The 14,476-nt window shown below is 40.0% G+C and overlaps 1 protein-coding gene across 1 annotated transcript in view; it reads right to left on the reverse strand.

Moving 5' to 3' along the window:
* Nucleotides 1–428: 428 nt before the first annotated feature.
* Nucleotides 429–14,476, reverse strand: part of MROH2B (maestro heat like repeat family member 2B) — a 66,296-nt gene continuing 52,248 nt past the window's right edge. Inside the window, exons 36-43 of the mRNA XM_025168946.2 lie at nt 13,539–13,685; nt 12,172–12,345; nt 11,277–11,432; nt 7,775–7,906; nt 6,153–6,258; nt 5,743–5,808; nt 4,316–4,488; nt 429–500 (exon numbers count right to left, since the gene is read on the reverse strand). Of these exons, the coding sequence (XP_025024714.2) occupies nt 429–500; nt 4,316–4,488; nt 5,743–5,808; nt 6,153–6,258; nt 7,775–7,906; nt 11,277–11,432; nt 12,172–12,345; nt 13,539–13,685 (1,026 nt within the window). The remainder of the gene's footprint in view (nt 501–4,315; nt 4,489–5,742; nt 5,809–6,152; nt 6,259–7,774; nt 7,907–11,276; nt 11,433–12,171; nt 12,346–13,538; nt 13,686–14,476) is intronic.

Genomic DNA, 14,476 nt, shown 5'->3' on the forward strand with positions numbered 1-14,476 from the left:
CATAAATGTGAACACTTTATGGAATTGATATGCCCACCTGCAGAGAACCAATCAAGGAATTATCTGGTTCTATGTTCACAAGCCCTCTGCTGCCATCTTCTGGTTCTTGCATCCTATGATACATTAAAGATTACTATGCCTATTCTGAATTCGGGATAGCAAAAAGTGTTTTTCATCATCAACATCATCATCATCATCATCATCTATGGTATATGGTACAGATCAAAAGAAAAACACAAGAGTTAAACCATTCTATCTAAAAGAAATCATACCCAACCACCCTACATATTTTAGGGAACACCCTATGACACTCCAAACACACACATACATTAATATAAAACAAATACAAACCCAACTTAATGAAAATATAATAAAATAGCAGTAACCCACTAGTCTTGAAACCATCAAACCTACTAGTCTTGAAACCATCAAACTTTTGCAAGGGTGAGGAAGGAAAGGAAGGAGCTGATCCCAAAGTCTGGAACCTGAAGCCTGTGATTCTGGAATAAGAAGCAAGAAGAATCAGACACTGGGAGATTTGTGACCAGAGACTCTGAATACAAAGACCAGTGCTTTGAACTGGGCTCTCACTAGAATGGGAAGCCAGTGAGGAGCCCTGCAATATAACAAACATGGGAATTGTGTAAAGGGTCAACAACAGCCCAAATGGGAATTAGGGTCAGGGGATGGAGAGACAAATTTGGAATATTGCCAGGATAATTTTGTAGTAATCTGAGCATGAAATAACCAAAGCAAACTGCAGTCTCCCTTGTCAAACCATCCCTTCATCAAATGAAAAATTGTGACCATCCTTCTAAGATCAATAAATGAGTGCAAAGTCAGCTGATCATCAGTCAAGGCCCTGAGACTGTGAGTGGTGGGGAATGGGATACTCCAGGAATCCTGGAGACAAATGTTGGGGCGGGGGAGAACACAGTGGAGAATAATAAAAAATGATCATGCAAAACACAACAATCTCTGTCTTGCCTACATTCAACTGAGGGGATAAGAGAATGTCCAATATGAAACCCTAATGAAGAATAAAGGGCTTTAAAGTTTAATTTCTTTCAAGCTTGTCCACTGCTAGTTACTGCTATTGTTCAACCTCTCTCCTGCTGCTTTGGCATTTTTTTTTGCCCTGGGTGGGGCTTTTTCCTCCTTCCTAAAGTGTTCTTAGACAACTAGAAACCTCTGTGAGATTTTCAAAAGAAGACAGAAACATTTGTGACAACTCACAAGTTGCAGAACTTCCATAGGCCCAAGGACTGTAGCAGCCTGCCAAGGTAACACTCCAAAAGTGGATGAGCCAGGACTCCAGTGTTTGATTTTTTCCCCCCAGGGTTTTAAAATGATAAAATTCAAGGGTTAAGATAACTATTCCAAATCCCCAAATAAAAATAAAAACAAGGCAAAACATTTGGGCTCCACCCACACTGCTGTGGCTCTGGCAGCACTAAAAAGTATCGGAGGCACATGTCATCTTAATTCCAGAAGCTGCCACTTAAGCTGGGAAGAATTCCAGATGGGACATAGTTAGGTTCCTCTGTATTTTAGATTCAAACTCACAGAGTCCCTGACCACGTATGCCAGAAAAGAAGGGAAACAGGGTCCAACAACTTCTGGAGGACCATACAGTAAATTCCCCACTATGGGGCTTGGCGGCTAAATCCTATCAAGAATGGTTAAACAAATTGTTCAGCCTAAAGAAGAGAAGTCTGAGGGGAGACACAATAGCAGTCTTCCAAAACTTGAAATGCTGTCACAGGGAAGAGGGTGTGGATTGATTCTCCATAGCACCTGAAAGTAGGACAAGAATAAGCAGCTTTACAGAGATATATTTACAGTTGAAATAAAGAGGAATTTCCAGACCAGGATAGTCAGTCAGTAGTGGAACAGCCCATCTCCTGGAGTCATGGGGGCTTCATCACTGAAGATTTTCAAGCTAAGGTTGGACAGCCACTTGGGAAGATGTGAGGATTCCTGCCCAGGGCAGGAGGTTGGACTAGAAGGCCTCCATGGTCCCTTCCAACCCTAGGATTCTATGATTAGGAGAACTATGAATCTGGGAATGAAAACTATATGATGAAAGCCTGATGGGACTGTATTAGTTTACAGCAGTGTTTCTCAACCTTGGCAGTTTTAAGAATTTTGGCTGAGGAATTCTGGAAGTTGAAGTCCACACAACTTAAAGTTGCCAAGATTGAGAAATACTGGTTTACAAAATATTTTTCAAATGTACCCACTGGCCCCAAAGTAGGAGACCCTGATCCAGTTGTTAAAGCAAATTGCCCAAATATCTTTTATTTTAAATGTAAATCACCCTGCTTTTCTTTTCGCATCTACATGTCCCAAGTGAAGATTTTTATATTAACTTTGCCCAATTTAAATCTTTTTGAAAACTCCCAGTTAGTACATCTATTTTATCAGCTTTTCAAATGCAAGAAGGTTTAAATTTTTGATTGGAGAAGTATGAATGCTACTTGGCTTTATTTGATATTAGCTTTTGTGCTGCTGTGAAGACTAGCAAAAATGGAATATCACACTGGTTCCTAATAGAATAGGTGGCAACATTGTTCTATGTCCTTAGCATGTGGGACTGGCTTTGTTTTGAATCTAGGAGTGGTTGGAACTAGGATTCAGTTTGGGCATGGGTAGATGAAGATTAGCTGGCAATAGACATGACTGCATATAGCCCAGAAGTCATGCAACACTTCAGACAAACAAGTGTTGTGTTGAATGTAACTCAGGGTATATCCTGTGCACTTTCATCAGTTGTCACTCCTTCCTAACCATGCCACTTTCTAAGGGAAAGTCCTTTGCCCTGCTGGAGACTTTCATGCCTTTCAGTTTCATGCTCTCTAGAATAACTCTTATCAAAGCGGGACTGATGATCTTCTGCCCTTTGACTGGAGAGCGTCAGTTTCATGCCTGTTGGATTTATCATTGCCACTAATGAACTAATAGTCTTCTGCCTTTGGAATGGTTTCATGCCGGTTGGATATACCTCCTACTCAAATACATGCACGTTCCATTCTGTCTGCTTGGTCATGGCACTCACACATCCACATCACACTTCTTTTATGTTCTTTGAGTAGGCTACATGCAGGAGGCTTAAAAAACAGTCTGGATTAAACTCTTTTTAAAAAATTCTTAATTAAAAAAAATTACAAAATTAAGCATTTCAAATAGGCTTTTGGGGGGGGGGTGCCTTTGAGTCAGTGTTGATTTCTGGCAGTTTTGTTGGCAAGATTTCAGAAGTGGTTTGCCATTGTCTCCTTCCTAGGGTTGAGAGAGGGTGACTGGCCCAAGGTCACGCAACTGGCTTTGTGCCTAAGGTGGGACTACAGCTCATAGTCTCCTAGTTTCTAGCTTGATGCCTTAATCACTACACCAAAACTGGCTCTCAAATTTGCATACATTTGCAAAATTCAGCATGGTAATCTAAGATGGGGAATGGAAAAGGAGAGAAAAGAACACAGGGATGAGGGCCAGTTCTTAGAAATCTTCCTGGGAGTTGCTAATAAAGGTGGTTGTTTGATTCTCACCATCCTTTACTGATTCGTAGTACTTTATTGATCTCTTCAGGGCAGTGTTGGGTGAAGAAAGGGTGTTGAATAAGAAGGGAGCCCATGGGTTGATGGAACCCTAAGAAGCCAGGAGTCTACGTTTCTTCTGAGCTCATCTCCCCGTCAAACCTTTAGGATGTGACACCATCTTCTTACTTCAAGTCCCATTGGTTCTTTACCACACTTCTCCATATATACGAAGGTCTGATGTTACTCCCTTGCCCTCTATTTTAGTGTTATCCACCTGCATACATAAGTGACTGCAGCTGGCCAGCTGTGCAGGCATTTTGGTTCTGCTTCTTGCCTTTCATGCCAGTGCACGGTCAGACTGCTTTAACTATTTTAGCTTGTTGTAAATTCCAACCTTCTGTTTCTTGCTTCTTTTGACAACTCAGTGATTCGTACCAACTTTTCCTGTAGAGTTTAAAATAATGTATGGAAGGAGGGAAAGCAAATAAAAGGAGGCCTAAACCAATTTTGCAGAGTTAAATCAAAGCACAAATCAGCATTTCTAACATAGCTTCTTTCATTGTATTTATCACAAGAATCAGAAAACTATTCTATTTCACAGACCCAGGGAGAGATGATGAGTGATAAAGAGACAGAGAAAGTACTTAGTATATACAAAATGATTAAGTAAAAGGGAGTAATTTATTCATCTTGATGTGATGACCATACTCACAGGAGATAAGTTATTCATACAAGTCCTAGACTGGTGCAGCATCTAAAGTTGCTCCAAGTTGACTTACACAAGATGGGTCAGATTTTTGGGTTCCATTGCTTCCACTGATGGAGGCTTCTTTTCTAGGCAGATCTTCTCCCCACTTTTGGATGATATAAGCTTCCATAGCAGCACTTGCCTGGGGCACATCAAAATGTTGATTCAAACTATAGCTAGTGTTTTTCTGAAGCCTCACAAGAGCTGAAGGAAGAAACAGGTGAATTGCATCAATGGAGCAGATCTTCAACAATGTAAGAAATATGGCAGATATTTGTTTTATCTTAAGCTGACATGTCAAAACTCCTCCATCATGATCCTGAAAGCAGACACTGAACATTTAAGATTGAAAGAACTATTTTGTGACAGGGAGCCTTCTGCTGGCTTGACGAAAATTTAGGCACCTGTTTTATTTACATAGACACCTACACATGTACACATACAATTGTTTAGGCAGTCAGGTTGAAGTTTATAACTTATATCAGTCATGAGATGGGATGCCAAAAAACATTTGCTCAGTCTTAAGAGAGCAACCACATTTTATAGTATGTTTATCTAATCTTTGACTGAGGATAACAGAGGGTTATTTATGTGGTCTCATCCTCCATATATTGTGCAGCATCCTAGTGAAATGAATTAACATAATAGATAATGAATGACTCCAATCTATCCAGTCTGAATCAAATCCATCTAGGAAGTATTCTGCTGGGGACTGAATATTGGTGATAAGTGAAACCTAAGCAGATAGTGGACAGGGCAGACCTAAAAATGGGTGGGACCATCCATCTTCTGTTTTGCATACATCTTCCTTTCTTTTTCTTTTTTTAACCTCACCTTTCCCTCATTCTTTGTTTGAGAACTCCACAAAATTAGAGTGACCCCTGCTCTAATATATTGATTGTACCATTTTGCTACTCCAACCACTTGGTAGAGATCATAGTTTAATTCTGAGTGGACCTGGGCCAATTTTGTCCTCATGGTGGCAACATTAGGCAAGTCTACTCTGAATTCTTGCACTTTCTTGCAAGGTTCCAGATTTGCTTTCACCATGCCCATATCACAAAGAATAATTGCATCTGGCTCAAAATAATATCTTGAGCTTTTAACTTATTGAATTTTATTGAGCTGAACTGAGTTTATTGAATTTGCATACTGCCCGACTCCCAGTGATTCTGAGCAGTTTTGAGCATTGCACTGATGCTAATAATCACTGTTCATGTCTGAGAAAAAGCAGACATGCTTGAAGAGCCATGTGTGTGAAGATCTCCTACGATTCAGGTCTGTGCCACTTTTCTAGGCAATTCTCTTCGCCTAGAAATTAAATTAAAACTGCCAATAAACATGGGGAAAACTTCCTTTAACAGATCTAATGCTGCTCTCCTTGGAAACTGTACATTCAGGTGTACATTTATTTATTCATTTATTCAAGATGTAGATGTATTTACTGATATTGCTTACCAGTCAGCAGAACTTGCTTAAGAGGCTCATCCAGCTCTGCTATCTGCATGCTTTCCAGAATGATTTCTGAAGGGAAGGGGAGGGAAAAGGGAAAAGGGAAGGGAAGGGAAGGAAAAGTTGACTACATTTTATTCTTTTAAAACATGTAAGAAGTACTATGGTCAGGGCAATCATGCCACCAATCACTGGGACCCTTTTTTTCCCCCTTTAGGATCTTAATGAGAAACCTGTGCGGAAGAATTGTTGAAATAAGCCAATAGCATAACTTGATAGCATAAATAGCAAAAATGTGGTCCCCTAGAAGTTCTCAGACTGTGGCACATCTTTCTTTTCACTCGATTTCTCCTTCTACTGATTTTATGGAATTTGCTAAAGCACCCTAGATCTTCTTACCAGGCCTTGTCTCTTACCTGTTAATTCAAGAGCTCTAAGTTGGATTTCTTCCCAGCTGCTTTGGAAATAGGCCATTGTCTTTTTCAGCAGTTCTCTCCTCATTTCTGGGTTGATATTTTCAACCTAAATTTTACCAAGGACAATATTGCATTTAATTTATTGCAGCAACAAAGGCCAAGATAAAGCTAAAACATGAAGTCTATTTTTTCTTCACTGAAGCCATGGCTAGACATATCTCACTATGGTGTTACCACATTTTTCCTAATTATTTTATTCCTGTAATTTTTTATAGGTATATTCTATAAAACACATTTTTTTAAAATAAAGATTTTCCACCTACTTTCTCCCTGGAATGGGATCTATCTTTCTATAAAATGATATATATTATATAATATAACATATATACTTATATTAATTGATAGGATCTGATGTAGAACTATCTAGGCCAAGGCTAGCCAACTGCTATATTCTCCAGGACCTTTCATTTTTCAGATAGTAGTCTAGTTCAGACTTTTCCCATTTTCCCATTAAAGAGCCCTGGGGTGACTTACACCCTACTGTGGACCAGATTGTCCCACACCGGATTGCTGTATTTGCATTTCTGGCAAATCCACTTCAATGAAGAATTCTATTGCTCCATTCGGCAATAGGGTAAAAATAAAAAGTGCCATCTCAAATTCTGGAGATCCATCATCAACAAGTACAGTTAATAGGGCTGTGCAAAGAATTTTTTTTTGAGATTTGATTTGAACATGATCTGATTGAATCTCCAGATTAGATGCAAAATGAATCCACTAGACAATTTTGAATACTTTTGTGATGGGCAAAAGCTGTTTTTCTCCCAGTCAATTTTGAAAATCTAATCAACAGTTTCAGATACTTGAAGACAGCTATTATGTCTCCCTGAAGTCTTCTATGCTTCAGGTTAAAGATATCCAACAGCTCCAACTGATAATTTCTGTTTATGCAACCTGGGATTGAATTTGGTTTTTTTTTGTAGCTACATTACATTCTTGGTTCATGTTCAGAGTGTGAATCACTTAGACATAACCCTTTGGATATATATTGCTCATTGGTATGATCCCCCCCATCCTCAATTCATGCTGTTGATTTTTCCTAGCAAAATGGAGGAGCTAGCATTTGCCCCTGTTGAGTTCATTTCACTAGTTTCTACTCATTGTTTCAGCTTGTTAAGTTCTCCTGAATCTTGACACTGAGACTCTATGGTGTTTGCTATCCTCCAGCCTTTGTGACATTTCTAAATTTGATAAACTTATCTAACCAGTAAAAATGTGTGTTTAATCTATGAGAAAGACTTAATACATCTGTTTTGCTTCTTATTTCCACATCCTGTCATGAAAAATCAGGTTTCCAAAGTCACCACCGAGATGCTGAAAGAGGCTGAATGTAGCCTTGTTTGGGTTGTCCACCCTTGTTGTATAGTACTGGTAAATGCTTCTTTTTCTTCTAAGTGGATAAAGTGAGACAATATTTTGCAATTCCTCAAAATGTTGGCAAAGGTTTGGAAACAAAGAGACTGCTTTATGTACAGGTTTGCTGACTGACCATACCAACTTAAATATCCTCCTAAAATGATCCTGCATTTATAGTCTGTTAAATTCGAGGATCTTTCTCTTACCAACTGCCTGCACACATGAGCATGTAGATTTGGAAGAGTTAAATTAGTGGTATGGTAAACTTCCTCTATATAGATTCTTAGTTTCCTTCTCACTAAAAATGTAATGCATTGCAGAAAAGCAGTCCTGCACACCTGAAAAAGAGAATGGTACTGTTGGTAAAGAAGACAGACACAAAGTCATGTATAATAGTAGCAAGCATTTTAAATCATGAGTAATTCCTTATCTTTATCCAACTCACTAGTTCTCCTCAATCTAGCCCAACAGTTTCAGAATATGTTCCCCCAAGTCAGGGAAGACTGAGTGTTGCTTGCTTTTGAGAAAACTGAGAAATCCCAGGACTACCTTCCTTTTGACCCAAATATTTCCAAGCCTTCATGAGGCTTGGAGAGCACAGCTTAATCACTGTTCATAAATCATGATTTGCTTAACCATGATTTACTGACAAACTAAAACTGGCTGGATTTGCACAACAAGGTAAGCCATAAAATATGATGTACAAACCCCAATTGCTGGGTTTGCATGAGAAGATAATCCAAAACTAAATAAACCACATTATGGTTTCATGTCTTCTGTGAATCAGGACTTTGTTAGTAAAGGCTCTCATTTTAAGGGTGCTAAACAAAAAGTTCCAACAAGGACAAGTCACTTGAGCTAAATAGATTTTAAAACTGTAGCACTGCTTTTAAAGAGAAAAGGCTGGATGGGTGACTTAGTTTTCTTCAGCGTCTGTTCCTTCAGCCTCTGTATTCAGTCAGGTAGCTGATCTGTTTCATTTCCAAGTTATCCACACTACAACAACCTTGTGAAGTAGATTGGGCTGAGAAAATGACAAATCCATTGTCAAGTGAGTACTTTAATCTAGGCCAGTCCAACAATGGCCCCTTTATAAGACATGAGCTACAGTTAATATTTTATTCTAAAATAATGTTTTAAAGCACTGGTTCCCAGCCTATGATCTGAGACCACAATTTCCTATTCTCACTTGGAAACTCATAAAATGTTGACCTTCCTGCCCCCCATGTGGCACCAAGATGCCAACCACTGGCTTATGCATTGATCTTGAGAAGTTTCAATGATAGTGGCACACATAAAGAAAAAGTGGAAATTACTCTTTTAAAGCACATTTCAGTATCATTTTTGATCTGACAATGTGATCTGAATATTGAGAAATGCAAAAACCAATGGTTTCTGACTGCATATTTTCTAGGATAGCTTCTCCCAACTTCCTGCTCTCTTGATGTGATAAGACTGCAATTCCCAAAATTTCTACCTAGTATGGCCAAAAGAATTCTGGGAGAAATAGTCCCAATGCATCTGGAAACATGAAACTGGGGAAGGTTTAGTTAGAAAGTACAAAATGAGGTTAGTACAGGTAGATTGGAAACTCCATCATTATGTTCTTTCATTGAAAGAAGTATGACAGATGTATATATGTATGTATTTTTTTTTCAGCTTAGGTTATCTGCTTTTGATGGAACATTCTATTTAGCGCTCTTGAGATGAGAGCCTACACTGAAAAGAATCTGATTCACAAAACACAGTACTGACAATGAATTTGAGATGATGAAATAAACTAAGGAGGGAGGTAAAGAAGAATTTTTTGTAATGAGGATTTTAATTACCTTCAGAAAGATGAAATGCATTCATTCTCATGCATTAAATTCTTGGACACCTATATGGTAGTACCTTAAATTATTTGGTCTTAGAATCAACTAGAGGGAACCTTAGATTTGATCCTAAATAGTAACTATGATCTGATGTGAGAGACAAATGCTGTGGAATCAGTAGGAAATAATGACCATGATGCTATTACATTTAGCAATTAATGAACTGATAAACTGACATCAATGTCACATTTTACTACAAAAGGAAAATGTCTAAAAAACGACAGGACTGATGAAAAAGAGACTGAAAGAAAAGCTCAAGAGGACCACATCTCTTGAAATGCTCAGAAGTTATTTAAAATCACAATAATTGATGTTCATCAAGATTGTATTCCACAAAGTAAGATAGGGTCAGCTAAATACAGGAAGAGGCCCACTCATTCCTAATGTCCAGGAAGCTATAAATTTAAGGTTTTCTTCAGGAAATAGAAAGCTTATCCAAATGATGAGAACAAAAAGGAGCACAAACTGTGGCAGCAAAAGTGTAAGGAATATGGGATGCAAAAACAACAACAAAAAAAGAATTTGAAGAGCATATGGCAAAAAACATTAAGACTCCTTAAAACTCCTTAAAATGCATTTGAAGCAGAAAACTGGCCAATGAAGCAGTTGGATTGAGAAATAAAATGGATGGTCAAGAGGATATGGAGACCGCAGAGAAACTGGTGAATTATTTGCATTTATTGTAGAAGATAGACACCTGTAGAACAAGTAAAGTAAATTGAGGCAATGAAAAAATATCCAAGGGCATCTTGAGACACTTCACAGAAACAAATGACTGGGTCCTTATGGCATCTATAAGGACTTAAGTATTGCTGACCTCTTAGCAAAAATAAATGCAACTTGTTCTTCAAAGCAGGCTCAGTGCCAAATGACTAAAAAGTAGCCAATGTAAAACCAATTTTGAAAAAGTGACGGGTGGAGGTCTGGGAAATTGTAGGTTGGTCAGCTTCCTTGTTTTAGGCAAATTGGTTGAAACAGTAATGAAAGAAAAGAATAAATAAGGACATAGAAGAACAATCCTTGCTGAATAAAAATCATTATGAATTCTGCAAACGTCATTCTTGCTTCACCAATTTGGAGTTTTTTGAGAGGGTCAACAGGCATGTGGCTGGAAGTGACCTCATTGATGTGTAGCTTTCAAAAAGCCTTTGACAAAGTTAAAATAGATATGTTGCTATTTCTGGTAACCCTTAATGGACTTTTGCTGACATCAGGACTTGAAGGATGAAGATTTGTTCATAGATAAGAGATGAGATATGGGAAGAAGAGATCATTTGTTGTATTTTAAGAGAAGGTAACAAGTTACTAAAATTGTTTATACTTGTGATGAAGGGAGAAGGGGAGAAGTCATTTCTTTACAGATTTTCTTTTTCTTTATTATATTCATATTTTTTCTTTCTTTTCTATTTTTCTTTCTATTTTTTTCTTTTCTGCACCTTCTATTTTTCTTTCTGTTCTTTTTTTTAGTTTGTATCTTTGCAATTGTAATTAAAAAAAAACAAATACCAGTGGCAGGGGAACAATGGTGAGACAGGGTTATATTTCCATGGGCTGCTCGAGTGCACTCCAGGAGCAGGTGGTTGTTCACTGTAGAACAGTGTTGTCCAAACTTGGCCACTTTAAGATGAGTGGACTTCAACTCCCGGAATTGGACAACACTGCTGTAGAATCAAAATGCGGGTCTAAGACAGCTCCTGTCCTGAATCAGCAGGATATTACTATGGCTGTTATGTGTAAGAAAGAGGCCTGATATTGAGCCAAGCTGAGGTAAGCTACAATCAAAGCCTACGCAGCCTTCTGGATTATCCAATAGAAAATTTGCTCTGTAACTTACCTCAGATACTCTGGGATTAGAGTCACGCTGGTGTATTAGAAGGGACACCAAATTCCCTCTGGCTTGGTTGGTAAAAAACCTTTTGTATCTAAACTTTGTCCAAGCAGCCAAAACGCCAAAGAGACATAGTGCAGCCTCACGAAGGTCAGCATTATCCTATAGGCAGGAAAAAACAAACAAACAAACATATTTTTCCCATAGACTTAGACTTCCTAGGCCAGTGTTTCTCAACCTTGGCAACTTTAAGATGTGTGGGCTTCAATTCCCAGAATTGGCTGGGGAATTCTGGGAGCTAAAGCCCACACATCTTAAAGTTGCCAAGGTTGAGAAACACTGGTCTAGGCACTGGTTTGTAATACAGTACTGCAGTAGAAAATACAGCATCAGGCTCAGGTTGAAAACCATATGGAGGTTCACATTCAAGCCTGAAAAATCTTAAAAAACTGTGGCATTTGCTACCATAGTAACAGCTGATAACAGAAGGCTTTAAATGGAATAAGACCCATTCATGAAGGGTAAAACTATCAATTGTGCAATTATGTGATTTTAATTTGAATTTAGCAGTCTTAATAGCCTCCTTTTTAAATGATAATGAACTTTATTTTGTTATTTTATTCTGTTGTGTAGAGGCGTGGAACATTAATTAGGCTGAGTAGGGCCCTAGATATTTGCCCCGAATTCCTACCCAGATGGCACTGCTGCCTGGACTTTATCTTATGTATGCTGAGCAATTTGCAAGAAACAATTTTCAGTAACTTTTAAGCCTGTTATTTGTTAAGAGTGAAGAAACCACCTCCTTAGGACCATACCTAGTGATATGCAAATTCCCCGATTCTGAGGGAAGGCCTTGGCCCTCTCAGCAATTCCTAAATGGGGAGCTCTATCCTTTGCTTACATCTGCCAGGTATGATGTGGTCTTCAGGGAGATGTCTTTAAATAGGAAGCCCACATCTTTCCCCTTCAGGTGTGGAAAAATCAGAGCAAGCAACCTGAGACTCTCCAGCACCAACTTTTCATCATACAAAGCTCCAATGAGGACAGCTACAATGGTCCTCTTCTGTTCTTTCACCTGTAAGGACACAGGTAAGGCAACTGTGAACACAGATAGTCCTTGACTTATGACCACTCATTCAGCAACTGTTCGAAGTTACGTTGCTGAAAAAATGGATGCGTAGCTGGTCCCCAAAGTTATGGCCATTGCAGCGCCCTCGTGGTCACGTGATCAAAATTCGGGCCCTCGCCAGCACGCCCACAGTTATGACCACAGGGGTGCTTCAGCTCCCCCCACCACCTATCTTCCCCCCCATCTCTGCCCTTTTGGCTGCCCTGCACTCTGCTGCATACCCCTGCTGCCCCTTGCTGCCCGCAACTGACCTTCACGTCTTCTTCCTCCTGCTGCTGGCCCGGGATCCAGGCATCTGCCGAAGGGATTTTGCCAGGTCCGGCCAGAGAGGAGGCAGTGGGACGGCAGTGTGTGGTGCTCTCCATCGCCAGGCGAGGCAGGAGAGCTGGCGGCGGCTCCCCAGGCAAAGGTGGAGGCTGTGTGGGAGGCGCTGTTTGGGATGGTGGCAGAACTAGAGGGAGCGGAGGGATGCTGGATTGTGTTGGAAGCGCTCTTGGAAAACGGGCCTGCGGGGATGTCCATTCACAAAGGAACCCAGGTACTGCCACGCATGCTGCCGGCGCTGGGTTGGGGGAGTTGAAGCGAAGGCAAGTGTGGCAGGGCAGGAGAAATGTCAGGTCCTGGCCTAACATCTGCAACTGGGACTACCAAAACCACCATCGCTAAACAGTGTAGTCATGTGATGCTTTGCCTAACGACCGCATCACTTAGCAATGGAAATTCCGGTCCCAATTGTGGTCTTAAGTTGAGGACTACCCATATGGCTGTAGAAAAAGATCTTCTGCAAGTTACAGAAAGCAGTGGCTTTCGAGGCAGACACCATGATTGGGTTGATATATCACACTAAGCCATGATTTGTTTAACTAGTTGGTTGAACAACTACAGTTGTCTGAGTTCATTGTTCCAAGCTGTGATTTCCAAACCACAGTGGTTGGATTTTAACCACGTGCTAAGTCATCAACTCTGCAATCTATGTAGTGTTAACCCTCTTCATCATGTAGGCAATAACACTGAATGAACTCCTCGCGTGCTCATCTTTAGCCAACAGTCTGATTCCAGGCCTACTTCACTGAAGGTGGGGATGCCTGCCTTCAACTTATTTCACACATTTTCTGCAACCTCAGTAGTCAAGAGCTGACCTTTTCAGGAGCCACAAGGAGGAGGTTCCCAAGACCTCGGATTGCCATCTGACGGGTGCCAGGATCCCAGTCTCCTGCCCTCAGCATCATGGTTGGAAGGAGAGTTTTTAGCTGCACTTTTTCTACCAAGATGGGATTTTGAATCACCTGCAGTGAGTCAATGTGTTTCATATTATGCTCCAACATCATGTTATTTCATTTCCCCCCCCCCCCAGTTTATCTATCCATAGGGCATTTAAAGTAACTAACAGGATAGGATGAAGTGTAAATAAATAAAAACTGATAAAACCCACTAACATTTTTAATAGTATAACTATAGATTTAGCTGAAGGGGAAAATCTGAACTCCTTTCCTAGAAGCAGAACATATAGGGGCTGAGCACAATCAAAGTTTTGGTCAGTTTCCTGCTGAATTTGGCAGGCTGATTTTAGGTGAAGTTTGGAAGGATTAGGGTCTTTTGATGGTGGAAAAGAAGCAGTTTGTTTCCTACAGGCTTCCTGCTCTCGTTTCCATCCTTAAAAATGGTGAGAAATTACTTTTTAAAAAATGGCCTGACCCTTTTCTGTGGGCCTTCAAAGCTGGGGAGAAAGTTGGGCCCCCAAACTCTGGGAAAGCACTATGCCTGGAACATATTCAGATGTAGAAGGAAAGGAAGAAAATACAGTAAACTTTCCTTTACAGGTTGATACAGATGCATTCCAAAAGGATAAGTTGGGGGCAGGGGGAAGAGTTTAAAAACAAAGGTGTTCAAAATGGCCGAAGAATATTCCAAGCTTTGGGACACTATTTCTGAAGCAGCCTGTGTGTGGCTGCACCTTCTTGCTTGCCAGAGCAGGTTTTTTTGTTTTTGTTTTAGCAAAAGTCTTGTTGGAGGTCCTACTAGGCCTTAGGTAGGCCCAGGACCCAAACTCAAGTAGGGGCTGCCAATGAACCTTTTG

This window comes from Python bivittatus, unplaced genomic scaffold (genome assembly GCF_059951505.1).
Source record: "Python bivittatus isolate LINGU-HERP-01145 unplaced genomic scaffold, Pbiv_v1 ctg000580_np1212, whole genome shotgun sequence".
Classification (NCBI taxonomy): domain Eukaryota; kingdom Metazoa; phylum Chordata; class Lepidosauria; order Squamata; family Pythonidae; genus Python; species Python bivittatus.